At 41.3% G+C, this 27,126-nt stretch overlaps 2 protein-coding genes, 1 long non-coding RNA gene and 1 pseudogene across 3 annotated transcripts; all 4 read left to right on the top strand.

The window, feature by feature from the left end:
* The first annotated feature begins 6,193 nt into the window (after positions 1 to 6,193).
* LOC149096102 (uncharacterized) lies at positions 6,194 to 7,165 on the top strand. Its single transcript, XR_016204506.1, has 3 exons — positions 6,194 to 6,392; positions 6,518 to 6,593; positions 7,101 to 7,165. It is a non-coding gene; the product is annotated as an uncharacterized LOC149096102 (long non-coding RNA).
* A 1,832-nt stretch (positions 7,166 to 8,997) lies between these two features.
* On the top strand, positions 8,998 to 9,696 carry LOC149096101 (uncharacterized; annotated as a pseudogene).
* A 102-nt stretch (positions 9,697 to 9,798) lies between these two features.
* On the top strand, positions 9,799 to 17,580 carry LOC110054797 (tetratricopeptide repeat protein 28-like). Its single transcript, XM_089281314.1, has 2 exons — positions 9,799 to 13,090; positions 14,040 to 17,580. The coding sequence occupies exon 1, from the start codon at positions 10,285 to 10,287 to the stop codon at positions 13,087 to 13,089; it is 2,805 nt and encodes a 934-aa protein (XP_089137440.1). The 5' UTR covers positions 9,799 to 10,284; the 3' UTR covers position 13,090; positions 14,040 to 17,580.
* An 8,141-nt stretch (positions 17,581 to 25,721) lies between these two features.
* LOC149096100 (uncharacterized) lies at positions 25,722 to 26,735 on the top strand. The gene has a single exon (XM_089281486.1). The coding sequence runs from the start codon at positions 25,722 to 25,724 to the stop codon at positions 26,733 to 26,735; it is 1,014 nt and encodes a 337-aa protein (XP_089137612.1).
* Positions 26,736 to 27,126: the final 391 nt, after the last annotated feature.

Raw genomic sequence — 27,126 nt, 5'->3', positions numbered from 1 at the left:
CCAGGCAAGTCCAAAGATCGTACACGTGGAAAGCTAAATTCATTTACGTTTAAACCATTATTGAATTTCAATAGAAATCAGACCTTTCACTTAACACGCCAAGCGATTTTTATTTTCTTCATGCAGCAGTTTCTTTTCTTAAAATTTACCTGTTACCTCGGCCTTTGAGGTTGTTAGTTGTTCCTGTTGCAGTGTGAGCTGCCGAATTGCTGAGTGAATAAGAACTCCATAATAGATAGCTGAGGCGGGGAATGGGGGGGGGGGGGGGGAGAGAACGGGCTCCCCGAGCCCCTCCCTCAGATCCGCCAGTGCTGAATTTCAGGCTACATACCGCCGCCGTTACCTACTTGAGCAAGGGTAACATTGACTGTCTCACTTATAGCGCGAGAAACAGCCTCCGAAATCGATCGGGCAAGAGACGCTGGGTCTGCCATTCATACTTTCATTATTTCTAAATAATGAATTTACAAACTCAGTGAAGTTCATTATTTCTAAATAATTAATTTCTAAATAATGAATTTACACACACGGGTAAATTCATTATTTCTAAATAATAAATTTACAGCCGGCGAAATGAAACTTCATTATTTCTAAATAATGAATTTACACACTCAATGAAGTTCGTTATTTATAAATAATAAATTAACACTTGGCGAGGAGAAATTCATTATTTCTAAATAATGGATTTACACACTCAGTGAAGTTCATTATTTCTAAATAATAAATTTACACTCGGCGAGGTGAAATTTATTATTTCTAAATAATGAATTTACACTCCCGGCGAAGTAATTTATTTATAAATAATGGGATTTACAAACTTTATGATATGTAAATAACTATTTTAGAGATGACCTGATATATAAATAATTGAAGTTGTTTAATTTATTATTTATATATAATAACTCTATGGTAAAAGATTATTTATAAATCAGGACGTACCTAAAATAATTATATACATATCAACGAACAAGTTCTTGTGTCTTATTTATAAACAAATTTTGTGGGATTTCCAATTATTTATAAATAAGGGAAAAATGGCATAAATTCGGTCTAAATAATAAATTTACAAACGGCGCCCCATAGAGAACTGGGCCCCATACTTTATTATATGTGTTTATGTAATAATCAAATCAATGCGCGCGCTTTGATTGGTCAATCAGCTATGGTTTATTGTGCCAGTAAATTCATGGAAATTTCGCGTGTCTTCTGAGTTATTATATAAACCAATAGACTGCAAGTTTTTATGGTTTAGAGGCATGATAAACCACTTGGGTTGTTGGAAGAACACTCGAAGAATTCGTAAATCACTCGCCTGCGGCTCGTGATTTACGAATTCTTATCGTGTTCTTCCAACATCCCAAGTGGTTAATTCTCAGCCTCGGATAATGCAATTCTAGCTTTCTGATTGGTTCACTGGATCTCGGTTACCAGCCATTATACCTGCGTTTGACCTTATATGGAAATGAAAGCGGCAAATGTCGCTCGGCATGAGCTTTTTCGCGTGAAGCGAAGTTTCGTCGACCAAAAAAAATGGATGAAAAAAAGCACATTCGATGAGCTATCTACACAGGAAATACAGGAAATTATGGACAATGCCGTCCCAGTAACAACAAAAAAGCCACAAAGTTCGAGATAAGGTTATTTAACGGTACGTATAAGTTAAGTTTCCCTTAAAGTTGCAAAATTAAAATATGACTGACGAGATTTTACGCATTCATGAAGATTATGTGACAAAAACAATGTTTACCTTAACAGAATGGCTTGCTAGTCCTAGTGGCACCAAATTTTCGAAACCGATATAAGAAAAGTCAAAAGAAGAACTGAATGTTCAGTTGAAGTGTTTTTACTCGTCTGCGAGGAAGAAAGATGACACGTATTGCAAAAGTTCATTGATTAAATCCATTGGAGCCGCCGGTTGATCATTTCCTTTGCATGCCGCCGCACAACAAACCGTTTTCCTTTATCTCTGACCAGGCAAATAAATTGTTAGAGCATATGCATTTGTAAACAGGCATAATTGTCGGCGTAGTCCATAAGAAACCAGTTTCCAATGAGCAGATGAGGAAACTGTTCGACTAAGCAAGCTCGGATCGACCGAGAACAAAAATCCCGCACAGCTACAGAGGACGATCTAGTTTCATCTCAGTCTCTTTTGGCCGACGACGACGAGAGAATCAACGACAGCTAGCGCCAACAATTCTTTCCTCGCGAAAAACACCTCAAGGAGTTGAGTGTTTTGAGCTGAACCGAAGTAAGCCCGGTTCTTCACCAGCCAAGAAAAATCACAAGGGTGGCCTCGGAGATTCTGAAGATGAATCTGACGCTAAGAGAGTTTCTGTCCTTGACTCTATATCTGGCCAACAATGAGTTCCACACATACAGCTCGAAATGCCAAGGCTTTCAAAGCAAGGGAATCCTGAAAGGGGTCTTGTCGAGAATAATTTTGGCACAACGTCTGTGTCACATTGCGATTAAAGTTTTCCGCGGCATTATTACAACGGCAATGTGCAAGTGCACAATTATTCGGCTCTTCTCCATGACTCGAACTTGAACGCTTTTGAAACTTTCTGACCAGGGTTATATCTCCTTCATTTGATAGACTTTCCTTGAATTCTACGTGATTGTAATTTCATTCAGCAGATTCGTTTGCTTCGCTTTCAAATTTTTCATTCAACTAATTTTACAAACGGCGCGCATGTCATGTGATTTCCCACTTTTTCTTGTTTTTGTCACATCGACTTCCGGTCATTTTGTAAAATTAAAATCCAATAAAATTAAGCTATAATTCCAAGAATACAAAAGTACCGAATTTAATAAAACAATTATTCCATTCGCGCTTGTTGGATATGAGATTGGTTATAGGCTATTTAACATCTCATATCCAACGCGCGCTCATGGAATAATTGTTAAATAAACCATAGAAACTTGTGGTCTATTGCTTAAGTACTGCGCTTGTCGTTGTAATGCTAAAAAGAGAGTGTGTGTAATATCTGTAAAGAGCTCCACTGTGTATTATATGTGTATGTATTTGTAAGTGAGTATTGTAAGTAACTTCTAAGATGAAATTTAAAAAAAATTAAATACGCCAAAAAAATGATGCTAGAGACTGTAAACGAAAATGCCGCTGGTGTACGTAGGATCTCTAAAAGATCTTATCAGACAAAAATAGCCTTGCTTCATTGTTCTGTTTCTATTTTTGGCTGATCAGATCTTACACAGATCCTGCGTACACCAGCAGCATTTTCGTTTGCGATCTCTTGCATCATTGTATTTAGTGTTGTTGTTGTTGTTTTTTTTTTTGTTTGGGGGGGGGGGGGGCTACATCCGATACGCTGCTCATTTTTAACATGGTTTGGCCATGTATTATCTGCGGGACAGTTTTTGTCTGTCCGCATGCAGTCTCCTTATCGCACCAACAAGATGATATTCTAGATTTTGCCTATTGTCCGTTGTCACGTGTTTTGCATGTGACATTGGCCAATCGGCAAACATTTGGATTTAAGGTTTCATGTGAGGTTATTATTATGTGCATTTAGTAGACGATTGGTCAGCCAGCCGGCCGCTTTACTTCATGTTGCAGCTACACCGTGCTGACGAGACCCAACCAGGTCGAAACAGCTGTCCACGGTTGCAATTCTTGGCTTTCAGTTTGGACTCTACCATGTCGTTGTCCCGTTAAGCTTTCTTCGTAGTTATCAGCCTTGCTTCATTATAGTTTTTTAACTGTATTGTGCAAGTAACTCTAGTAGAGTTGAGTTGATAACTTTATTTATACACGGTAAAAATTCCTTCAGCATAATTTAAAAGTATAATAATCTAAGTACCTAACTAAACTAACTAATAATTAATACAGTATTATAAGAATAAAAACCTATCATTTTACTAAAGCTGCTTTTCAAGGATGCCGTGTCTCATTCAAAACTGTAATAGCGCAGTTTACCTTTAAATTCACTAAAGAAACTGTAGATCGGAGTTCATGAGAAAGCACATAGCACCTCTGAAGAAAAAAAAAATCTTCTCTTTAAATAATTGGTGCGGAGGCTGTGGAAGAACCAGTTTATTCTCAGGAATTCCTCAGCTGTCGATACGAAGTAATGTCATTTCGAAATACGAATCGAGATTATACATTTTCAGGGGTCAATCCATGTAAAGTTTTGAACATCACAGTAGAGGTGGCTACTAGCCTTTGATGACTAAGTTTTCGCCAGTTGAGTGCCTGGAACAGTTTGTGACTTGACTTAACGTGTGAAGTCTCCGTTTTAGTCGTAACTTAACCTTCCTCACTCCCAAAGCTAAAACCAGAAGGCTTTTGAAAAAAAACGCACTTAAACTTCTTGAAACCTGGATTCTTTTTTTAAAAATCACATTGAGTCGTGCCAAGAGTGGATGTTAATCCCCCATACAGAACTTATTCTTAAGGCAATCCCTCAGAGGTTATTTATATATATAGTACCCAGTTCTTCCGCGGCTAATCTTGTCACGCGTGTTGGGTAGATGTTTTCGTGGAGAATGAAAATACGTGTAAGTCTAAGTAAGAAAAATTTATTTACACAGGATAGCCCATACACCTCTAAGGTTGGTCTCTATAGGGGCTCTGTAACTAAAAGTTATAAGATTAGATTAAAAGCCTAAAGTACGATAATAAAATTTAAGAACATTTACAACCAACTAGCTCCGTGACAGAACATCTGTAAGCTTTCGCTCTTAGTAACGTTTAACGGAAGTTCATTAAAAATTAATCCTTGCACCGCAGAAAAGAAAGGTCCGTCTCCCGTAATTCAGACTAACCTTTGGTAAGGATATCTTCGTACTGTTCCTTGTAGATTAGTTATGAATGCTCGAAAATCTTGTAAAATATGATAAAAAAAAATAGCTGGAATATAAAATAATTTTGGAATTTCTGAAGCTGAAAGTGAACTAAAAATAACTTGAGAGAGATTACCTTTGGAAAAAGGCGTATATGGGAAGTAAACTCTCTTATCTTCATCTTCTCTTTCTCATGCAAGTAGGTGCAGTCTATATTAAGAAAAAAAACGTATATCAATTCGTGTTTTATGACTTGAATTTCAAATGAAACTGAAACACAAATAAAACGTGCCGACAGTGTGTTACAAAAGAAAGACTTCATGACCAGTCGAAATTGAAAGCTTATCCCACGGTTCGAAAGTGTGATAATTCTCATGTCTTTGTTATTTTTGAGAAGGAGATTTCATTTCAGCTGATGCAGACAACAACTTTGAATCCCATTCTCAGTTGAAGTTAAATTTGGAAACGATTTTTGGACTTATAAAGCCTTTTTGGAAAGGTAAGTGCAGTAAGTTGTACAAGTTTTGTACCAAAGAAGTGCTTTATAATTAAGATTATCCATGCCATTTCAAAAGGACATGAATTTTTTAGCATATTTAAAATGTAATTGCTCAAGATTTTAAACCCGGCAAATTCAACTGGCTTAAGCATTGTGATGTTTGGCGTGGTAGGCCTTGTAATACATTACACAATACTGGTGCAAATATAATATACTAGAGTGGAAAAAATAAATTAATTCTTAAGTGCTCTAATTCATCTTTATAGTGATAAAGTAAACATATGGGATTTAGAATTTCTTCTTGTCAACGTCTAGCTATCCAATTTTGATTTAAGCTGCTTGTAGTTAACGGTTGAAACACGGATTAAAGAAAAAACGAACGTTTGTTGATTTTTCTTGCAGAAGAAGTTTCTCTTGTGGACTTGGCTGTAACGTTTGTACTCTTTCATATTCTGAACAGAAGTAGAGTGGTGAGTAGAACCTTGATTCTTAACTTCCCTCGGTTTTAGTCACCTAACTCTTTCTTGACAAAATCTAAACAACCTTCACATAGTTGACTGTGTTATCGGTTGCCTTACAACAAAATGTTTTGACTCAATAAACAATGAAGTTGTCAATGATAATCAACAATCATGTTTGACTGCGAATATCGTCATACAGAATACAATCATTGAACGCGTACGGCTTTGAACTGCAATTTGTGTGTTTGGGCACTTAATTCTAATAATATTCCGCCAGTTTACGCACTGTCATTTTCCGTACACAAAATGCAGAATGAAAATGACAGTTTTCAGCTTTCAAAACGTTTCCAAGAGTCTCTACCACTATCGTCAGTTACAATGAACTAACACTTTTTTTAATTTTTAAGTTTGAAGTAAACAATTTTAGAAAATGGAGAACGTGACTGAACAATACAGTGTAGAAAAAGTTAGATATCGAGTAGGAAACATTCTTTTCATCTTGTCGCTGTGCACTGAAAAAATTAAATAGCAGTAATGCTTTGTTGTCTTTTTTACAGGAAGATCCCTTTTGGTGACCCAGAGTGAATTTTAACGGGGTTGTTCTGATTTTGACATCTCAAGAAACGGTAAGGACAGTCAGTTAATAAAACAGATATAAGATATCGTCTATTCGACTCCCTCGTTTGATGTTTTTACCGTGAATTTACTGAAAATATTTATTCAAGCTGTAATGTACCATTGTCCTTTCCAGGGGAAGACTCCTGTTCCTGACGCAGATCGAGTGGGATCTCAGTCTGATTCTCAGGTCCCAAATAAAGGTTAGAAAAGTAAGTAGCTTTGGTCACTATCTGTATTCAGAGTACATACGTTTTGTACAAATAGAGGAAGGAAGGGTTTGGATTTTCAGTGAAGAAATTAACACATTAAACGTCCATCCTCGACGACTTTCGGTTTTGTTCGTTGATCTTCCACTGTCCTCTTGTTTTGTTTTGTTTTCCTCGTTTGTTTTCTTTCGGTTTAATTTTGCAATTTTTTCTTAGTCTGTCATGATTGTCACACATGTGCATTTATTTTCGGCTGTAGTTGTCAGTTTAGCGCGTTGATCTTTGTCTTTGATTACAACTTTGCTCTTGTACCTTTGTCAGTTTATCTTCATCGGTTGCTTAATTTTTAGTCGCGGATTTCAGCTTTGTACGTCTGACATCCTTTGTAAATTTTATTTCTGTGTGTTTTGTTTTTTATAGTTGCGCCTGATGCTAGAGGATAAAACATTGACTTTTAAAAGAAATCCATGTCTAAGTAAACCTGAAATGATTTTTTTGTTTACGCTTCAGACAAGGTCCCGCCATAAAATGAAAGCGTTGGCTTTTGCATTTTTCCACTGAGCGAAAGAGAAGTGGTGAGTACAAGCTTGATGTCAGTTCAATTTAATTTACAATTAAGAGCCAAATAAACAAAGGACGCTATGCAATTTCCTATTTTACAACAAAATAATTTAACTCAATAATAATAGAAGGCTTATCGTGGTCGCTAATCGTGTTTCTGGTGATTTCTGTTACTTTTTGGAGGCGACCGAAATGTTGAGATACATGCACTGTTAAAAAATTCATATAATCTGTCGTCTTATTTAATTCCTAGTCAGCATTAAGTCGAAAATGTATTTAGACCAGGAATTCCTGCCAAACACAAAACCTCGTTCTATGGATACAACAGTACGATGCTTGCATCCTTATTATATTAGAGAAAGTCTCGGTTAACTTGCCAGGAATAATTTGCATTTCATAGAACGAGTTTGAATCAATTTCCAAACGATGGACCATCAACCAATTTTTCCGATGAATTCTTCTGCTCGAGCTCACAAGACTTCCGTTGGCTAATTCCTTCTTCTGGTCCATATAACTCTTTTTTACAAATGCCTTATTCTAATACATGGCTATGAAAAGGAAACCGACAACCTCTAGACTGCGAGCGGTCTCTCTTTTACTCGAAACTCGGTGGGGAATAACGCAAAACAATTAAGCATGCGAGCGTGACGTGCGAGCGGAGATGTCGCGAGCCGCTATTAGGAAGTTTACGAAAGCACGACGGCGACGCCGAGGACAACGTCGATTAATAGATGGATTTATATTTTACATACGAATCTCAAAGAAATGTACCAAGAATCATGATGCACGTGCACAGCCATTGTTCTGCTCATTAAGTCTTTTGTTCGGTGACGTTTCCGTTTCCGTTGCCGTCGTGGTTTCGTAAACTCCCTAGACTAGCGCAAGCGGTTCGCGGCATTGACGCTCGCACGTCACGCTGAGAGTCACGCTCGCACGCTTACTTGTTTTGCGTTCTTTCCCACGGAGTTTCGCGGAAAAGAGACTGCTCGCAGTGTAGCCACTACTGAGAATCCTTCTTTTTCAGATAATAGTTGGAACTGCAATTACTTTTACTTTCTCAAACCACTTCTAAACTCTAAGTCAAGAACTCCCATCGCTACGATGTTGAGTCGGTTGCACGTTTTCGGAAACGTGTTAAATAGTAATAGATATAGTCTCCCGAGACTTAAGGGACCGTTCATTTTTTATGAGAGAGGGGGCTGGTGGGAAATGGGGAAGGGAGCACGCGAAAAAATTTAGCCTAAAACGGGAGGCTGGCCGAAAAAAATGAAGGAAGGGGGGGTTCGGACGAAAAAATTAGATTAAAAATAGGATAAGAGATGTTTACAAATTGAAGAAAAATTCTCCTCTTTTATTTATAACAAATATGCTAAAACAGTTCCAAAGTAACAAGAAAACTTCTCAACAGCTTTTATCTTTCACAATAACAGTGCTTGAGTAGTAACAATTTTCTTTTCATTCATAAAAATGTTGTTGTCAAGCGCATATTAAACTGAGACCAATAATTTGAGTCCTGAATTGGAACTGACCTCGTTCCCAGGGCTTCTCTCTTAGAAATTTAAGGGGAGGGACATGAAACTACTACAAGATGTCCCCATCCTCATTTTCGACGTTCTCTTCGATCTCGTCATCGCTATCTTCATCTTCTTCTTCTTCCTGTTCGTCTTCGTTGTCTTCCCCTTCTTCCTCCTTTTCATTGTTTTCTACTTACTCTTTGTTCGTGTCTTCGACCTTTGAGCTATAATTTTCAGGATGCAGGAAGCAATACATACTGTTTCCTACTTCTGGCTTAAGGTTGGTAATCAGCCTGCTTCTTGCCGTGTTGCTGAAGTAGCTAGCTTGATTGCTTCAGCATCTTGAGGTCATGGAGTTCAAAAGAAAGAAGAGACTGGAGGTAAGGTCAAGGGAAGGTAGGGAGGCAAGAGAAAAGTCTTCTGAAGATTATCATTGGGCTAATTTGTGCGAAGATGCCACCAAGCTAAAAAAAGCTCCGTGTGCCAGAATTAAACAAATACTTAAAACATCATGGACTATTAAAACAGCATCAGTAGAGCAGCAAGAATGACAAAGTGAAGGCAATTATGGGACACTTCTTGCAGATGATTACTCTCAGAACTGGTCAAGCCGAAGTGGGAGGCAGCAATGAATCAGGTCAGCTAGACAGCAGTGGTGAAAGCATTGAGGGAGAAGAAACTGATAATGAAAACTAAAGCGACGCCCCTGACTCTGAAGACGACTCAAATGATGTCGTTCTTCCTTTTATCGCCTCAGACGAGGAATATGCAGACGAGCGGCCAGCTACAACACGCTCAGGACGAGCAGTAACAAGAAGAGCTGAAATTGACTTTTCATTCTTTTGAGTAAAGATTTGTTAAAAGCAGTTTTCTAGCTTTCAGCTTTCTTTCAATAACTTTTGTGAAATGTAACAAACCGAAATTTAAATGCAGTAACTTTTTTAATACCATATGTATTTTTTCTTCAGGGGGGGAGTACATCCCAAAAAATTACTCTGATGAGGGGGCCATGCGAAAAAAAATTGGAAAGTGGGGGGTCATGCAATTTTCAAATGACACTCCTCCAAATTCCACTAGTCTTTCTACCCCATAAAAGATGAACGGTCCCTTAAATGAACAGCTTCGAGAAAATTGGTAGACTTAGCATCGAATTTCTTTCCACTGTAATTTTCATTTAATCCTAACAGAAGTGGTTGACGTGAATAATATGGACGAAGTTATGCAAGCCATCTCAATCGGCTTCATAGTTGCTTGCTTCCTTCTCAACACCAATCGAGTTCTAACGAGCATCGAAATATGCAAGGAATCCTTGGCCATCTTGAAACAAAAAGCAGGCATCAAAGGCAATAAACTAGCCGAATCATTGTGCAAGAAAGTGTATTTAATAATGTCGAATGCTTATCGTGCTATCAACGACAACACAAATGCCATAAAATACGCACATGAAAGTGGAGAGAAATTTGAAGAATGTAAGCTATGCTTCAATCTAGCAGGAAAGTATTTCTGTCAATGTAAATACGCAGAAGCAAGAGAACTCTTGAAGAGAGCGCTCCTAATCAGTACAGAGATTGGTGACAAAAATAGCGAAGCCTGCTGTTACTTAAACCTTGGAGCTGTGTATGGATCAGTTGACGAATATGACAAGGCGAGAGAACATCTCGAGAAATCACTTGCGATCAGAAAAGAAATCGGTGACAGAAATGGAGAAGCCTCCTCTTAACGGAAGCCTTGGTATTGCGTATCAATCAGTTGGCGAATATGACAAGGCGAGAGAACATCTCGAGAAATCACTTGCGATCAGAAAAGAAATCGGTGACAGAAATGGAGAAGCCTCCTGTTACCAAACGCTTGGAGCTGTGTATGGATCAGTTGGCGAATATGACAAGGCGAGAGAACATCTCGAGAAATCACTTGCGATCACAAAAGAAATCGGTGACAGAAATGGAGAAGCCTCCTCTTACAAAAGCCTTGGAACTGTGTATCAATCAGTTGGCGAATATGACAAGGCGAGAGAACATCGCGAGAAATCACTTGCGATCACAAAAGAAATCGGTGACAGAAATGGAGAAGCCTCCTGTTACCAAAACCTTGGAGCTGTGTATGGATCAGTTGGCGAATATGACAAGGCGAGAGAACATCTCGAGAAATCACTTGCGATCAGAAAAGAAATCGGTGACAGAAATGGAGAAGCCTCCTGTTACGGAAACCTTGGAGTTGTGTATGAATCAGTTGGCGAATATGACAAGGCGAGAGAAGATCTCGAGAAATCACTTGCGATCACAAAAGAAATCGGTGCCAGAAATGGAGAAGCCTCCTGTTACCAAACGCTTGGAGCTGTGTATCACTCAGTTGGCGAATATGACAAGGCGAGAGAACATGTCGAGAAATCACTTGCGATCACAAAAGAAATCGGTGACAGAAATGGAGAAGCCTCCTGTTACGGAAGCCTTGGAACTCTGTATCGATTAGTTGGCGAATATGACAAGGCGAGAGAACATTTCGAGAAAGCTTTAGCGATTAAGAGAAAACATGGCAACAAACAAGGAGTATTTTCCGGTTACTGTAATCTCGCCATTTCATTTTTGTCTCTCGGTAAATATCCAAAGGCTAACGAATATAATAAGAAAGGACTTATCATCGCATCCGAAATTGGAGACAGAGCTGGGAAAGCCTGGTCTTTATTAGTGCAAGGGGATATCTTGCGCTCAATTGGTGGCTACGTCAAGGCTAAAGAATATTGCGGGGAAGCAATTGCGATCAGTAAAGAAATTGGAGAACGAGCTTTAGAAGCCAATTGTTACTTAACTTTAGGACGGGATCTTTTGAAAGACGGTGAATATGACAAGGCTGAAGAACACTTCAACAAGTCACTTGCGATAAATGATGACATTGGCAATATTAGAGGGCACTTCGAATCGCTCGAGGCACTAGCTTACCTACGATTACGAGAAGGAAACAATGAGGAAGCTACATCGTACTTACTTTCCGCTCTTGAAAAATGCGAGAAAATGCGCGGCTCTCTGCGAGATAACGATCAATGGAAGATATCGTTCTCGGACAGCAAGAGTACTTCCTACCGTAACCTCTGTGCACTGCTTTGTCATACCGGAAATCCCGAACAAGCTTTGTATGTTTCAGAGCTTGGGAAGGCCAGGGCTTTGGCGGATTTAATGTCAGCTCAGTACGCTGTGAAGAATCAAGTCTCCGCTAATCCTCAAACATGGGCTGGTATTGAAACCATCATGGACAGAGAACGTAATTGTTCTTGTCTCTACGTCTCCTATTCTCATGACAGGATATATTTCTGGATTCTTAAAAAAAGTGGACTCACACATTTTCGACAAATAAAAGGAAAGGACATTATTACTTACGAAAGATTTGTTAAAAATCTGGATGACTTTTTTGCCACCAAAAGCTTTAGAAGTTTTGCAATGTCAACAACGGAGCTACGCAAAGATGAGTCTCTAAATGCAATACGAGGTAAATCCAATTCAGGCAAGGATGACAGCCATGAAGGTTTCCGATTTGGAAATGAAAGTGAAGAGGACCAAGGTCCCAAAATGAATCTTCCTCTGTGTTACAAACTAATCATCGCTCCCGTGGCTGACTTGCTTGACGGCTCTGAAATCATTATTGTTCCAGACCGTTTTTTATACAACATTCCATTTGCCGCGTTGCCCGATGAAAGTGGAAAGACCCTATCAGAAACTTTCAAGATTCGTGTCGTTCCTTCTTTAACAACTCTCAGGCTCATCCATGACAGTCCAGCAGACTATCACAGTCAGACCGGTGCACTGATAGTGGGGAATCCTGATGTTGGTGAGGTGATTTTCAAAGGACGTCTTCAGCCCATTTCGCGACTGCCTTTTGCAGAAGAGGAAGCGAAAATGGTAGGAAGAAAGCTGGGTGTTGAGCCTTTACTAGGACAGCAGGCTACTAAGCAGGCAGTACTTCAAGCGATGGAATCAGTGGCTCTGATACATTTGGCTGCTCATGGTGATGCAGAAAGAGGAGAAATTGCCCTGGCACCTTCTTTTCGCACTCCTAACAGTATAGCTCGAGAGGGTCTCTACATATTGACAATGTCTGACATTGCACAAGTTCAACTGCGAGCTAAACTGGTAGTCCTCAGCTGTTGCCATAGTGCACGTGGAGAGATTAAAGCCGAAGGAGCTTTCGGAATTGCTCGAGCATTTCTAGGATCTGGCGCACGCTCAGTGTTGGTATCACTGTGGGCTCTGGAAGACAGCGCAACAGAGCAGTTAATGAGTCATTTCTACGATCACCTTGTTCGTGGGGAAAGCGCTAGTGACTCTCTTCATCAGGCCATGACGTGGATGAGATGTAACGGCTACTCTGACGTGAAGCAGTGGGCGCCTTTTGTACTGATTGGAGATAACGTGACGTTTGATTTTGGAAAGTAAGGTAAGATTGTTTAAAAAAAACTCTCTTTCTGTTTTCTAACGTTTCTTCCTGGTAATTGGTATCGATCAAGCTGAACATAGTTTGAAAAAGTGTAAGGTGTCCCTCATCTGATTATTTCTTTTATTTTTTGTTTTACTGCAACGGGCATGGTATTTTATAAAAACTGGCCTGTTTTCGATGAGACTATAGAGAACATGAATTACCTGACATAAAACGCAGCGTACACCAATTTTCGGATATAAAACGAATTCCTTAATTTAAACTATACAATGAAACTGCTCATGGTTCCAGCTGAATTAAGTCTTCGGATGACAATGATTTTATTCTATACTATATTTAACAATTATTCACCAAAGTGGAGGTAAATATCCATCACTTTCACCGACACTGAGGTGAATAATTGTTTTAGTATATACCACACAAGCTGAATTAGCGGACCAAAACGTTATTTTATGTGTGACAAGTGGTTGGAAATTTTAAAATCTCTCGCGCCGGCTGCTCGGAGGTGGATAGTACTTACTAATTACCTCCGAGTTAACCAATCAGAGCGCGCGAAAAGCACTATTCCCTTGTGTGGTATATACTAAATGAGCATATTCGAGAGCCGCAACGATATGTTACTTTTTAACAGTGTTTTTTTCTTGTAATCACGAAGTACGTTTGAGAAATTAAGAAAGTACAAGTCTTCGTAGTGTCTCATGGAACATTAATTTATTTCTTTGGCTTATACACTTGCTTTGTGATTTAGATTTAACTGGGGCGACACAATCAGTCACGATTTTCTACGGTTTAAACAGAGCTAAACCATTGTTTATCAGCAAATCAGCTAACAGCTTTATAAGAAATTACGCAATGAGATTCATCTTTGACTGAAGAGGCTGAACACAAGCCTTATTAATAGTGATACATGTAGAATTAATTTGTTTGAGTGTTTGGTTTTGTTTTTCAGCTGTTTTTGTTGGACTGGTTGATCAGCAGAAACAAGTGAGAAGTATAAAGTGCAATGCCCTCTAGTAACAGTTTTCAAGCCAGGGGTGTGTTGTAATTAGTAATATGACTTGTCTTTTAAAGGTTTGGTGTCCATTTAACAAAACATTCTTTGGCAGGATCGAAACTGGGATAGTAAACAACACGTAATCCTTTTCAAATTTTTGTTTATTGGAAGCAAAAGCTATTTCTACACTAGTTTTGCACTGGAAAGTGTACAATTGTTCTACTGGAGCAAGTCTGTATAGAATAGGGATTCTTTTTTATAATATTTACTACTGGACACTACAAAAGCTATCCGAGGGAGTAAAGCACTTACGGTGGCTCAAAACAGTTTCCAGCACTTTTCAAAACGTAGATTTTGATGGGTCATTATGACCACTCTTTCTTAGTTGATGCTACAATCTTGAAATAGAAAAACTGCCCAATCATTGTTTAACAGTCAGTATCATTTTCGTGACACAATAGGTTACAATAGAAACAGTATGACCTCCTAAAAACATCCTTAATGACAGATTTAAGCGCTTATGTTTCAAAAGCGGCCCGAGGAAACCAGTTCTTATTATCGAATTTTGATAAGCAGGATAAGACGCAACTTTTGGTAAAGTTGAAAAAAATCCTTTATATGGGACTCAGAGCCATCTTCAATTTAAGGAGGCTCTGAACCTCATGCACAGAATTTTCAAAAAGGCAAATTTTCATTTCACATTTAAAATGCACGTGGTAGTAGGAAAAACACAGGTTTTGCATTTTCTGCCAGTGTTGCGTGAGTTATCCATGTTTCGTTTTCTTATCTTAAAATTTCGACTATTCCGAGTGACGAACAGTCCAAAAAGTGGCAAAAACATTTTATCTATATCACCTTGTTCTCAGCCACTTTGATAACTTGGATAGCTTCCTATGAACGCCAGACATCTAAAAATTTTCCAGTGCAAAACTAAACCATGCGAATTTCGTTCTGAACGAAACACGTTGTCGTATTGAAAGCGAAGCAAATATCTGTCACATTCGTGCAAGATTGTTTGTTCTCATTGTAATCAGTCAAAAGCGCAACTTAATTTGGAACATATGGTGATGACTTAGGCTCATTGGGAAAATCCCTTCGTTCTTATTAGAAAAACGAGTTGCCTTATTGCTTACAATCTGCTTCACTTTCATTTGTGTTTTCCCGTTATTGTTTGGAAGAAGGCAGCAAAGAAAATCTACCCTCACTGTTGTTAGGTAGAAAGCGGTGATGCTAGAGCGGTTATCACTTGAATGTCTAAAGTAATTAGTATTCGTTTTGGTTTTGCATTTCTACGTTTTTTGTTTTGTACTGAAACACTCGCGCCATTTTCTCACCCAATCAGGGGCTCGAGTAAAGCCAACCAATCGTGAGTCGCTCGCGCACGTTTTTCCGCGCTTCACGCCGATCACGTTGTTACTTTGAAATTTGATTTGTTTACTCGACTGCCTGTGTCTTTTGTGACTGGTTACTTTGTCTTGGATTTCGACATTGAACTGAAAACCTCTCAGTGTAGTGCTTTTGACTAAAGCTCGGTCAATACAGGAAAACCGAAGACCGGACGTTCGAGGTTGATAAATAGCACATTATTTTGCAATTGATATGGCCAAAGATTTTTGACGAGCAAGGACTTGCAGCTTTGTCTAACTATGAACTACGCCCTTTTGAAATTCGTCCCGCATCAATGGATAAATGTTCAATCCCTCGACATTTAACATTAAGCCCTGCCTTCATTACGCTGGAGAAATGTGAAAACGCGGCCTTATTTCTACAGTTAGGCTTACCGTCCACAATAATCCGTCACGATAACGGAGTTTTTCGAAAACGCTCTTCAAAAAGGAGGAATTTGAAAACGCCGGCTTTGCGTTTTTGTTTGGACAAAAAACATTTTGAGAACGGAGCTTTTCGAAAACGATGACGTCACGATAATCATGTGATTTCCCTGACCGAGTTTTCCTCAAACACAAATCCAAAATGACCGGTGATTGTTGCGTTTTCAAATTTCCCAGGCGTAATGTGGACGGAAAACATTTCATGCGTTTTCAGAGTGATTAATCCGTTTTCAAATTTCTCCGACGTAGTCAGTGGATGATGCCTTATAGAAATGATGTACGGAGTGTTCCGTCCTAAATGCCTTTATTTTGCCAAGACTTAAAATAGAAATCAAAACTAAATATTTCTGTTGTGGTTTTTGACAGGATGAATTTGCATCAACGTTTCCAAGAATCCAATGGCCAATAGTCGGTCAAAGTCACGCGTGTTACAAATTCCGTTTTGTTCTTGAAATCTTTACTCGTCAGGGCAATAAAATTCGTTGATTGACACTCATTTTTCCGCAGCTGCATTTTCTGATTAAAAACGCAACAGTTTTTAATCAACTCTTGCTCATTTTTTTTTAGTAGGGCATTGAAGTTTGAAAAAACTAAGCTATATTAAAAATAGGCTGTCAGCAAGGGACCTCGACCCGAGTGAAATTCAGGCTATTTGAGCCTATTTGTAGAACTGAAGGAGATTCTCTTCGTACTCTTCAAGGGCCGACAATTGTCTTTTGGTAGGACTAAGATTGTTCAGTTGCACATGCATTTTTAAAGCTACTAAAAAATATTTATTGTGGTACCTACCAGGATATCTTATAGGCTCGATTTCCGCCGCTCTGTCGAGTCCGATCTTTGTTCCTGACCGAAAAGAGCAGGGTCGCAGGTTCTGATCATTCTAGAGTCATTCTAAGCCGCTAATAAACAGGAGCTATAAAACTATGGTTAGGTCAAGAAATGCTCTGTATTCAGTTTTGCAAATAGCATAATGCAGCCGTATTGGTATCTTAAAGAATGTAAAGTTGCAGTATACGTATAGTGAATAATGTAAAGTAGTTGTATTAGCATCGAAAATAGTGTAAAGTAGCTGTATTAGTATCTTAAATAATGTAAAGTAGCTGTATTAGTATCGAAAATAGTGTAAAGTAGCTGTATGAATATTGTAGTGTATCAAAAACAACGAAAAGTATCTTTACAAGTATTTCCAAATAGTGTAAAGTAGCTGTGTTGTATTCTAAGTGGTGTAAGTAGATGCATTATTATCCAAATGCAGCAAATACTGTCCAAATAGCAAAACAAATATACAGCGATATTTTACAGTTATTTGTACAGTAGAAAACCTGTTTGCCGTAGAGATCGGCGCGTGCACGCAAAACTGTCACACTCTCCTTCTTTCATTGATAAATTTATTGACTACAGGAGTTGGATAATAAATCTCTTATTAGATGTTTTGGTGTGTAGTGTCGCTTTATATTTTTACTCGTTGTATGTATTTTGACTCGCCCTACGGGCTCGCAAAATACGGCAAAACTCGTAAAAATACACAGCGATACTACACACCAAAACATCTAATAAGATATATTTATTACGTAATGATAGCTGCGTACGTAAGTATTATAATTATCAGTAGTGTAAGTTATGTAACTGGTTGTAATATGTGCAAAATAAAAGTTTATTATAATTAACTGTTTTTTTGTTTTGTACTGCGCTTCTGGCTGGTAATTAAATGTCCCCTTAACCTAACATTCTACTAATAATTAATATAAGAGTCAACATTGGTGCCTCTTAGGAGTGATAGCAAGGTAATCGCGGGGTGTAATATTTCTTGTAACGTCCTTCGAATTAAGGTAACGTCAGTTCACTCAAGTTTGAAAAATTTAATGCGAAAAGGAAGAATTGTTTGTTTTTCTTCATTTGCAAGTTAGATCAAACTTTCATTTTCGAACTGGTTTTTATTTGCGTTTATATTTCTTCAATGTCTAACAGCATGGTTGGTTAGTCAGCAAAATATTCAACAAAAATGATTGTCACACTTTTCATTTTTGCTGAGGAAAAAAGATGAGTTATTCTCTCTTGGTGATAAACTGATAATAAAAAGAATGACTTACCCTGTTATAAATATTCAACTCCGTTTAACTGGTTGCTCATTTGTTATTTTAGCTTGACCAGCTGTTTTTATTGCTTATTTAATATTTCATTTAATATTTGACTTTAGATGACATATTCATAAATGTTAGACAAAAACCTGAAAACCGAAACGTCTTCGATTATTCGTCAGCTGTTTATAAATAGGCGCGCCCCCTGACTTGTTTTTATTTTACACTAAACTGAGCGGGGAATTTTAAAAGAAATCTGCATGTTGAAGCAGTAGGATGGTTCTCCCTGGATTTTGAATGACCTTTTGAGTAGCTTTCTTGACAACCTTTTGATGTCTTTGACGATGAAAACGGAATGGCAGTGAATATTCTCTTTAAAACTCGAGTCGAAGCAACCGAAAAGGTGACACAAAACTGCACATTTCGCAATCCAAGAATCAAAGAGAAATATGAGACTTGCGTACTGGTTATTTCTTCTTTCCATACTATTTTACACCTGAAAAAATAAGTTGAAGGAAATTGCCTAGTTCAAATGAATATTTGCGCTTTGAGACTGATTATAAAAGAAGATGAACAAGACCCAGTGGATTTCATTTTCACATGGCCTTTCTTGTTGTAGACATACTAAACCAAAGACAGCTTAATAAATATCTATAAATTAGTGACAAATGGCCATTTTTGCAGGGGTTCCCCTAACTTCAAGGAAATAAAATATTTTGAACTAATTTTTTTCCATAATCATTTATTCATCAAACCCAACATTTGTGTCAAGTTTGAGCGAAATCGGTGATTTGAGCTGTACCACCACCTGCCTGGTTCTCTCATGGACACGCTATTAAAATAAATGGAAATAACTTGGAACTATTCCTTGCATACAGCTGGCGCGCCTAAAACACTGAATTGACCAATGAGGATTCAGCAGGCGGGAAAAGCTTCACTGTGCTGACGTCAATGTAAGTTAAGAGGAATAGCATTGAAATCAGACAACTCTTTTCAGTGGAGATGGCCTTAAATATTCACGAAAAGGGATTTACATTTCTCAAAACCATATCAGTTTGTAAAAAGTGAAAAAATGTATATCTTTTAAGTGTTTTAATTAGGTTGCTTTGCATAGTTCCCATTAGGTTAATTAGGCCTTTATATATCACTCCTTGTGAATATCACGCCACTTGACGCCGAACAGTTTACTCGAGGGTACGTTATTTTATTTCTGTTGAGTTTTTCGTTCAATGCCGGGCGACGACGAAGAAACGGATACTCGAGAAGATTTAACCGAGTTCGGCCAGCATCTTCTCTACTCGAGCAGCTCAAGCCTTACACTTCTGAGCGCTCTTCTAAGTTAGAGAAGGCTTCTACCGACGCTGAGAGCGCGTTAGCTCTCTCTAAACAGCTCAAAGTCGAGCGCGAGCTCAAATTTTCTTAACGTAGAAACGAAAGGAACTATATGTTCAACCTTGAAATTTTGGATCATCTCGAAAGGGTTTTGAAAGCACTTCATGTTCCAGATTCAGCGGAAGCATCCCAACTTTTGAACGACTCTATTAAACTTATCAGAGGGCCACTAGTTTTTCAGTTTATACTGTCATATGTCACCCTCTGTAAATAAGGTTGATTGACATCAAGGAACGCAACAGGAAGATCCGAATTTCTGATTCTTCCAAAGGTGGTTGGCTAACGGTTAAGCATTACGAGAGCAACGCTGTTGCTCTTGACTTGGAGGACGATAGAAGGATCCGCGCTGCTGAAAGGGAGGCTTTGAGAACCAAGAATCGCACTCGTGCCAAACGCCACAATGCTGAACGCGTGCAGGGCCCATATTTGCCGTTTTCTAAGCCCTACAACCTTCGAGGATAGTCCCAACGTAGCCAGTTCGCTTCCTCAGCCGTTTCTATGCAGGTGGTAAAAGCAACCCCCAGATTCCTACAATCGCCAACGAGGTGCTTACCTGTTCTGTGGCTCTTTCAGACATTGGAGGAGAGAGTGTCCCGTCAGGCAAGCCCGAATCTTCACCACCGGAAATGCTATTCACGCTGCAGTTTTAAATCATAGTACGTCCACCAAACGTTAATTCGCCCTCGCACTTCTTAGGCAACATGTCTTCATGCGTTTCAGAATTATTGAGTACCGGCCAAGGAGCTGTTTCCACCGTCTATCAACCTGATATACCGAGATCGCGAGTACAGACCGAACACAGTGAGGTCTGTACACACGACCGAGGTCAAGATTCTCCTATACAGACCGACTTAGCTCGGTTAATAAGATGTTTATTATATGGCAAAGAAGAAAACTTTAATTCGTTTCATGTAACTGGTTTGCTGACATTTTGATTGCAAACGGAGATGAGCTTAACTTAAACCTGCCAAAATTTGCTCGTCCTCTTTACTTTTTTTTTGTCATCAGGCTTTTTGGCACTTCCATAAATGATTGAGAAGAAAATAAAAGAAAACGGTGAACATTTTTGATTTGCTGCTTTTTCAACGTAAAATGAAAGCGGTCTAGATGGCGGTCTAGATGGTAAAATCTAGACCGCGGTCAATATCGATTTCAGCCAATCAAATTCGTGAATTCGGTAGTTCCCAGTCCTTGTGAGACACAGCCATATAATTAGTAATAATATTGACATCTGTGAGCAATGTCAGAATAATCTTCTAAGCGCTTGTGATTTGTTTCAGGTCCTGCATTCTGCCAAGAGGCAAATTCAAGGTTGAGAGTACCTAAAGAGTGAGCAAAATAAAATGGATTTCACTTTCAAGACTGAAATTGTTTTGTATACTTTAAATAAATATATAATAAAACCTTGGGACATGTGGATGGATTGTCAATGCTCCCTTCTCAACCAGTCCAGGAATTATATTTTGATATTTTTGGGTAAATAACTTGTTAAAGTCAGCAATTATATGTAAGCTTTCATAATGTAAATGTGGAAATCAGACATGATATCTTTAAGCACAGCAACAAACGGATACAAGAAATACTTGAAATAAATACCAAAATGGAGAAATTTCAGATTTACAAAGAATATATAAACAGAATTTTTGACTACCATGCATCTGAAAACACTAAAATTTTGGCTACATTTTTCTAGCTCAGTTTATTTTGTATAAACGAACAAGAATTTCTCACTCGTATGCGTTATTGAAAATTCTGTTTTAATAATGATTTTATTTCCATGATTTAGCCAAAATGTATAACATTTTGGACATCTACAATTTATCTTTGCTGGCATAAAAGAACACGCGCATGCTGTCGATGTCGGCCTGATAATCCCTAGGTAAGAGGAAAGCCTCGATTCTCATATCGATCATTTCTGTGCTTAGAAAAATGGAGAGTAAAGATGCTTACCGATTGTACGGTCTCTTTCCAAAGAATAGTGACTTTAAGCAACGACAACGCGGACGGCGACGGGAACGCTATAAGATCAGGAAAAAGCCAAAAGGTCCACTGCGCATGACTGGCGGGAAACAGGTTGACGTTCTGCGTTCGGGCCCGACGCTAGTGAAGCTCATTTCGTGTTGTTTGAAACGTCGAGAAATCTGAAGCGAACTCAAGCCAGTCGGCGAACATGTGAGTACCGTGAAATATCTTTTTGAAAGCTTATGTAAATAAAGACAACTTACACGAATTTCAACCGAAATTTTTCCTTTCAAGAAATACTCAAATGTCAAATGGCTCATTATGGTGAAATTCTAACACATTTAAAGGGGTAGACACCATTAAAGCTCGTGTAGCTGTTTCCATTTTCAGTCGTAAGATCAGTGGTTTACTTAGATGTTTATCAGTCGGCACACTGATTTGTCGCGCCAGTCTGATTTAACATCTGCTGATAATAAGTTCATTTACTTCATTGTACAACTCAGCGAGAAGGGGCAAGTTGCGTTTGTGGAAGCGAAATTCGGACAGGCAATCGTCGTCTTCAAACCATCGAAGTTAAAATCAGGAAAGGAATCATAAGGTTGGCTGAGATCATTAGACAGGTTTAAATCGTACAAGAGTAGAAGTTCGTCATCGTTTAATTCACCTTTATGGTGGATTATCAAGAGTTCATTGCGAACTTCTTTCAATGAAGTCATCCTAGTTCATCCTGATAAACAGAGGACGAATATCAATAATGTCAATAAGCTTGACAGTGCGAAAACCGCGGTTTCCGACGGTGCTGCTTAATGTTTGTGAATTCCCGCTACAACGGCGTTCTCTCCTCAGCCTTCTCACAGTTTCGGCGTCCCCGTCGCCGTCCGCATTCCCGCTGCTTAAAGTCCCTAATGATGACAGCAGCTCGTCAAACTTGGCCCGCATTGCGTTCCGTAGTGCTTCCTTCGGTCCGAGGATAATCGTTATCTGGGCAGAATTGTCTGTGACAAGGAACGCGAACACAAACTTTCCTTTTATTTTATAATTTGGACAGTGTTTAACTCAATTCGAGATAAATATGTACCTCCTGAAGGCCCGCATTCATGGCATTGGAAAGTATTCGCGACTCTCTTTGTCCGCCATCTTGAATCTCTTGGTTTGTTGTGAAACACAACACTCCAACCAAAACACGCATTCTCATTGGTTGAAACGTGAGTTTCGTGACATCACTGCCGTCCTAATATATCGGAATATTCCGGACTGTATAGCGCTAGTTATTGTCATACACTTCATGGCGTTCATTAATGCTTCGTGCTTTATAGCATTATCCATTATTATATAGCTGGTATAGTAGTATATAGGGGGTCAAACAAATACCATTTCGCAGAGGGAGCTTTATTTAAGCTTATCGCAGCTCCCACCATCAAGTCCGGCCCTCACAAGCTCGGGCCGGTTGAGCCTGGGGGCTGCGAAACGGTTAAATGCAGCTCCCTCTTTGAAATAGTATTTGTTTGACCCCCTATATACTACTAACAACAGCGGCACCCCGCGCAGCGTCCCGCCAAACGAGGGGCGGCGGAAAGGCGGCCGCGGCCACCGGAAAGAACCGGTTTTGGCCGGTTTCAACTGCCCCTCGCGGGTGCACAAAAAAGGAGTGCGGTATGTTAGAAAGGGGCGAGCCGGGTGTAATATGTCTGGAGCCGGGAAGGCACGAGCGCCAAACAAGTGCGGGTGGCTGAAGCGGGGCCGGAAAGAAAGCTGCGGAAAGCGCTGTTACGGGGCGTATTGCGGCCAGCACAACTACCAGCTGAAAAAAGGAATGAAAATGCCAGAGCCATGCAGAGTATGCGGAGTCGGACTTTTGTGCGACTACCGTCTTTGCAAGCCCTGCGGCGGGGGCGCGCTAAAACAGCGGCTTTACCGCAAACAAGAAAAAGCGAAAAAAGCTTTTCAGCTTGTTTTGCTCGAGCTGCAGGAAAGAAACACACCAGTTAGAGAAATGTAACCGGGGTTATATCCCAAGGAGCCATGTCTTCCAGCATTCAAGAAAGAGTGGAAGAAGAACTCGCAAAAATAGACCCGGCGGTATTGCGTTATTTAGACGAGCTTCTTGCAGAAAGCGCGCCAGCAGCAAGAAAGGTTATCCAGAACGTGCTGGATGAACCGATTTCTGAAGAAACGCAGGCGCGTCTGCAAAAGCCACTTCTTCCGAAACCTTACGAGCCAAGAGCCCCTCCACGCCAAAGAAGGCAAAGAGGAGCGCAAGCGCTTCTGAGGGAGTACGACCCCTTCCCTGCGCGGAGACTTCGAACAGCGGCAGATTACCAGAGAGAGATTCTGGATCTGTTCGATGACGCAGAGAAAGAGGGGGAAGAAGAGACAACAGGCAGGCGTTTCATAAGATGGCGCTTCATCAGGCGTCTGGGGAGAAACCTCACGTCAGAGTCTATGGCGAAGATACGTGAAAGAGTAAGCACGTCATTCTATCTTCGGCACGTTTTCGGGTACCAGTTGCGGAACATTGAAGACGGAACGGTAATCGTGTACTATTCAAACCCCAAGGGCTCACAGTGGTATAACAAACTAGAAGACGCGGAAAAATGGCTCAACACCCGGGAAGAAGAGCGTCTCGACAACGAAAGAGTTGAAAGGCCAAACACGAAGTGGGCTTTCGAAGGCTTTTTCAACGTTGACGTGAAGGTTGTGCTCGACAGGCAGCCGTTGGTGGGAAAAGGGCCATTGCCTGACTGGCTGCGCAACCTTGCCCATAGCCGGGCGATGGTGGCGTTGGACACGTACAACGACAACCTGTGCCTATGGAGGAGCATCGCAGTGCACCAAGGGGCGCGCACGGACCGTTGCACAAAAGAAGCTCGAAACCTGGCCCAGAGTTTCTACAAACTCAAGGCAATTCCACAGAACTTCAGAAAAACGTCTCTGGACGAGCTCGACAAGGTGGAAGCCCATCTGAATGAGGGCTCGCCCGTCGCATCTTGGCTTGGAATTCGTGTCTACGAGCCTGAGCGTTTGGTTGGCGGTGAAGTGGTATGGCATCTCAGAACAAACCCGAACCCCAAAATAAAAAACATTTTGACGATAGGTGTCTACGAAGGACACGCTTTCCTGATAAAAGACATCACAAAGCTCGCGAAAACTTATGCATGCACACACTGCGGGCAGAGGTTCACCAAATCTTGTCATCTGCAACGTCACCACGAAACCTGCAGCGCGGGAGAAACGGTGATCTCTTGCCCGGGGACAAAAGTGGAAGCGCCCCTGACGGCCTTCGAGAAAGTGATGTAACCCCCGAAGGGCTCAGCATCGAAACAAGCGATTCTGTGGCTGGAGCGGGAAGCAAAGCGACGGGGAATTCACATCCACCACGCAATGTACGGGCACGGGGGCGAGAGATGGCTTCCCCGAGAAGGCGGGAAAATGAAGTCTTCTCCTGTCGACGGGTACCACCACGAAACGAGGACGGTATGACAATTCCACGGCTGCCCCTTCCACGGATGCCCAAAATGTTTTCCTGGCCGGCAGGAGGTCATAACAGACGGCAAAACAGCCGAACAGCTGTACCAAGCCACAGTGGACCGTACCGCGTCTCTGCGAAAGAGAGGCTACAGAGTTATCGAGGCCTGGGGTTGCGAAGTTGGGTTTCTTAAGGGGGAACTCCCGAGGAAGCAAACGAAAACTTACCCGCACGCGATCTTGTACGATTTCGAGGCGTACGGTGACAAAAATTATCGGAAAGAGCCGACAGGCGCGTTAACGATAGAAAGCGCGCACGTGCCGATCTCTGTGAGCGTCGGCGACACTCTTGAAAGAGAGCCCACCCACATCTGCGAAAGAAACCCCGTGGAGCTGGTCCGCAAGTTCTTGAAAGAGCTGGAGAGACGCGAGAAAAGCATCCAGGACCGGGTGAGAGCGGAGTTTGTGCCAGAAGACATGCACCTGCTGACAAAAGACCAGCAGCAAAAAATTAATGAATGGTGCAACCAGGTCCCTGTCGTGGGCTTCAACTCAGGCTCGTACGACCTGAATCTGATCAAAAAGCACTTCGCCAGCACTCTCGCCGAATTATCAAAAAAAGTCAAAGTGGCCAAGAAGGGGAACAAAACCATGTTCCTGCTCACCTGGGGGCCCGTTTCCTCGACATCATCAACTATCTGGGCCCGGGCACGAGCTACGCGAAATGGGTGAAAGCCTACGAAAGCGAGTCCGAGAAATCCTGGTTCCCTTACGAATAGTTCGACGCGCCCGAAAAGCTCGATTTCCCTGGGCTCCCAGAATACGAGGCCTGGTATTCGAAGCTGAAGGGCGGATACGTTCTCACGAGGAAGGAGTGGGAGGGGTGCCAGCAGCTGTTCAAAGAAAAGGGGATGCGGACCTTCGCAGACTGGCTGCGTTACTACAACAATCTTGATGTGGCACCCGGCCTCGAGGCGCTCGAAAAGATGAAAAGTTTCTACACGGAGAGAGGAATAGACATTCTGAAAGACGCGGTGAGCCTGCCAGGGGTGAGTTTGCATTATGTGCTCCGAGGGGCAATAGAGCGCGGCGCAGACCTTTATAGCCCCGGCAGAGAGGCATACGGAATGCTAAAAAGGGCGGTTGTTGGCGGGCCGAGCCTGGTTTTCACAAGACGGCACGAGGTCGGTGTGCACTACACCGAAGACCGCCAAGCGGAAGCGGCCGAAGTTTTGATTGGCCGGTTGAAAGATGGAGAGTGGTTCGGTTTCGCCGAAGTGGACATAGAGATCCCAAAGCCCTTGTGGCCAAAGTTTGAGGAGATGTGCCCTTTCTTTCACAACAAAAGGGTTCCGGCCGAAGCTGTGCCGGAACAAATGAAAGAGTACTTGACGAAAACGGGCAGAAAGCGCGGAGACGGAAAAAAACTTGTCGGGGCGCTGTCTGTAGAACGGATGTTGGTGTACGCCCCACTGCTGCAGTGGTACATGAACCATGGGGCGGTTGTCACGAAGGTTTACAGAACAATCGACTACTACCAGGGCAAGCCTTTCAGCTGGTTCGTGGAGCAGGTGACGGAGGCGCGCCGGACAGGAGACGTGGACAGAAGCAAGGCGCTGCTGGCTGAAGTGTTCAAACTGCTCGGAAACAGCGCTTACGGGAAGCTGATCGAAGCGCTGGAGCGGCAAACGAACGTGATATACACGAAAGACGAGAAGGTTGTCGACAGAGCGCTGCGGAGTGCGTATTTCGAAGACCTCGACGAGATCGGGGAGGCGTACGAGCTGAAAGCCGCAAGCCTCGGATCACAATTAGGCGGCCGTTCCAGATCGGAATCGCCGTCTACCAGCTGGCGAAGCTGCGGATGCTGGAATTCTACTACGACTTTCTCGACAAGTACGTCGACAGAAGAGATTTCGAGCTGATCCAGATGGACACGGACAGCAACTATATGGCGATCTCGGGCGAGCGGCTCGAGGACGTCGTCCGGCCAGAGCTGAAGCAAGAATTCGAGGCGGAAAAAAATCAGTGGCTGTCTTGGGACAAGTGGAGCGGCCGGACCCCAGGCCTCTTCAAACTTGAGTTCGAGGGCAGCCGGATGATCGCGCTCTGCTCGAAGTGCTATTTCGCCGACGAAGGAGAGGTGGGCGAAAAAAAGAAGTTTAGCACGAAGGGGATGTAGAAAACGCAGAACGAGCTGACCTGGCAGCGGTTCGAGGAAGCGTTGGAAGGAAGCAAGGACATGGCCACCAACAGAGGTTTCAGGATGCGGGACGGGCAGATGGTCACTTACGAGCAGCAAAAGTTGGGGCTGAG

The sequence above is a fragment of the Orbicella faveolata genome, unplaced genomic scaffold, assembly GCF_042242905.1.
Source record: "Orbicella faveolata isolate gen_17 unplaced genomic scaffold, um_ofav_v1 contig_48, whole genome shotgun sequence".
NCBI classification, from domain to species: Eukaryota; Metazoa; Cnidaria; class Anthozoa; order Scleractinia; family Merulinidae; genus Orbicella; species Orbicella faveolata.
The sequence above is the reverse complement of the archived record's forward strand: the minus strand, read 5'-3'. Positions and strand labels throughout refer to the sequence as shown.

Coding starts and splice junctions, on each gene's coding strand:
- LOC149096100 (XM_089281486.1), top strand. CDS start 25,722: ATGCGGACCTTCGCAGACTGGCTGCGTTACTACAACAATCTTGATGTG.
- LOC110054797 (XM_089281314.1), top strand. CDS start 10,285: ATGGATCAGTTGACGAATATGACAAGGCGAGAGAACATCTCGAGAAAT.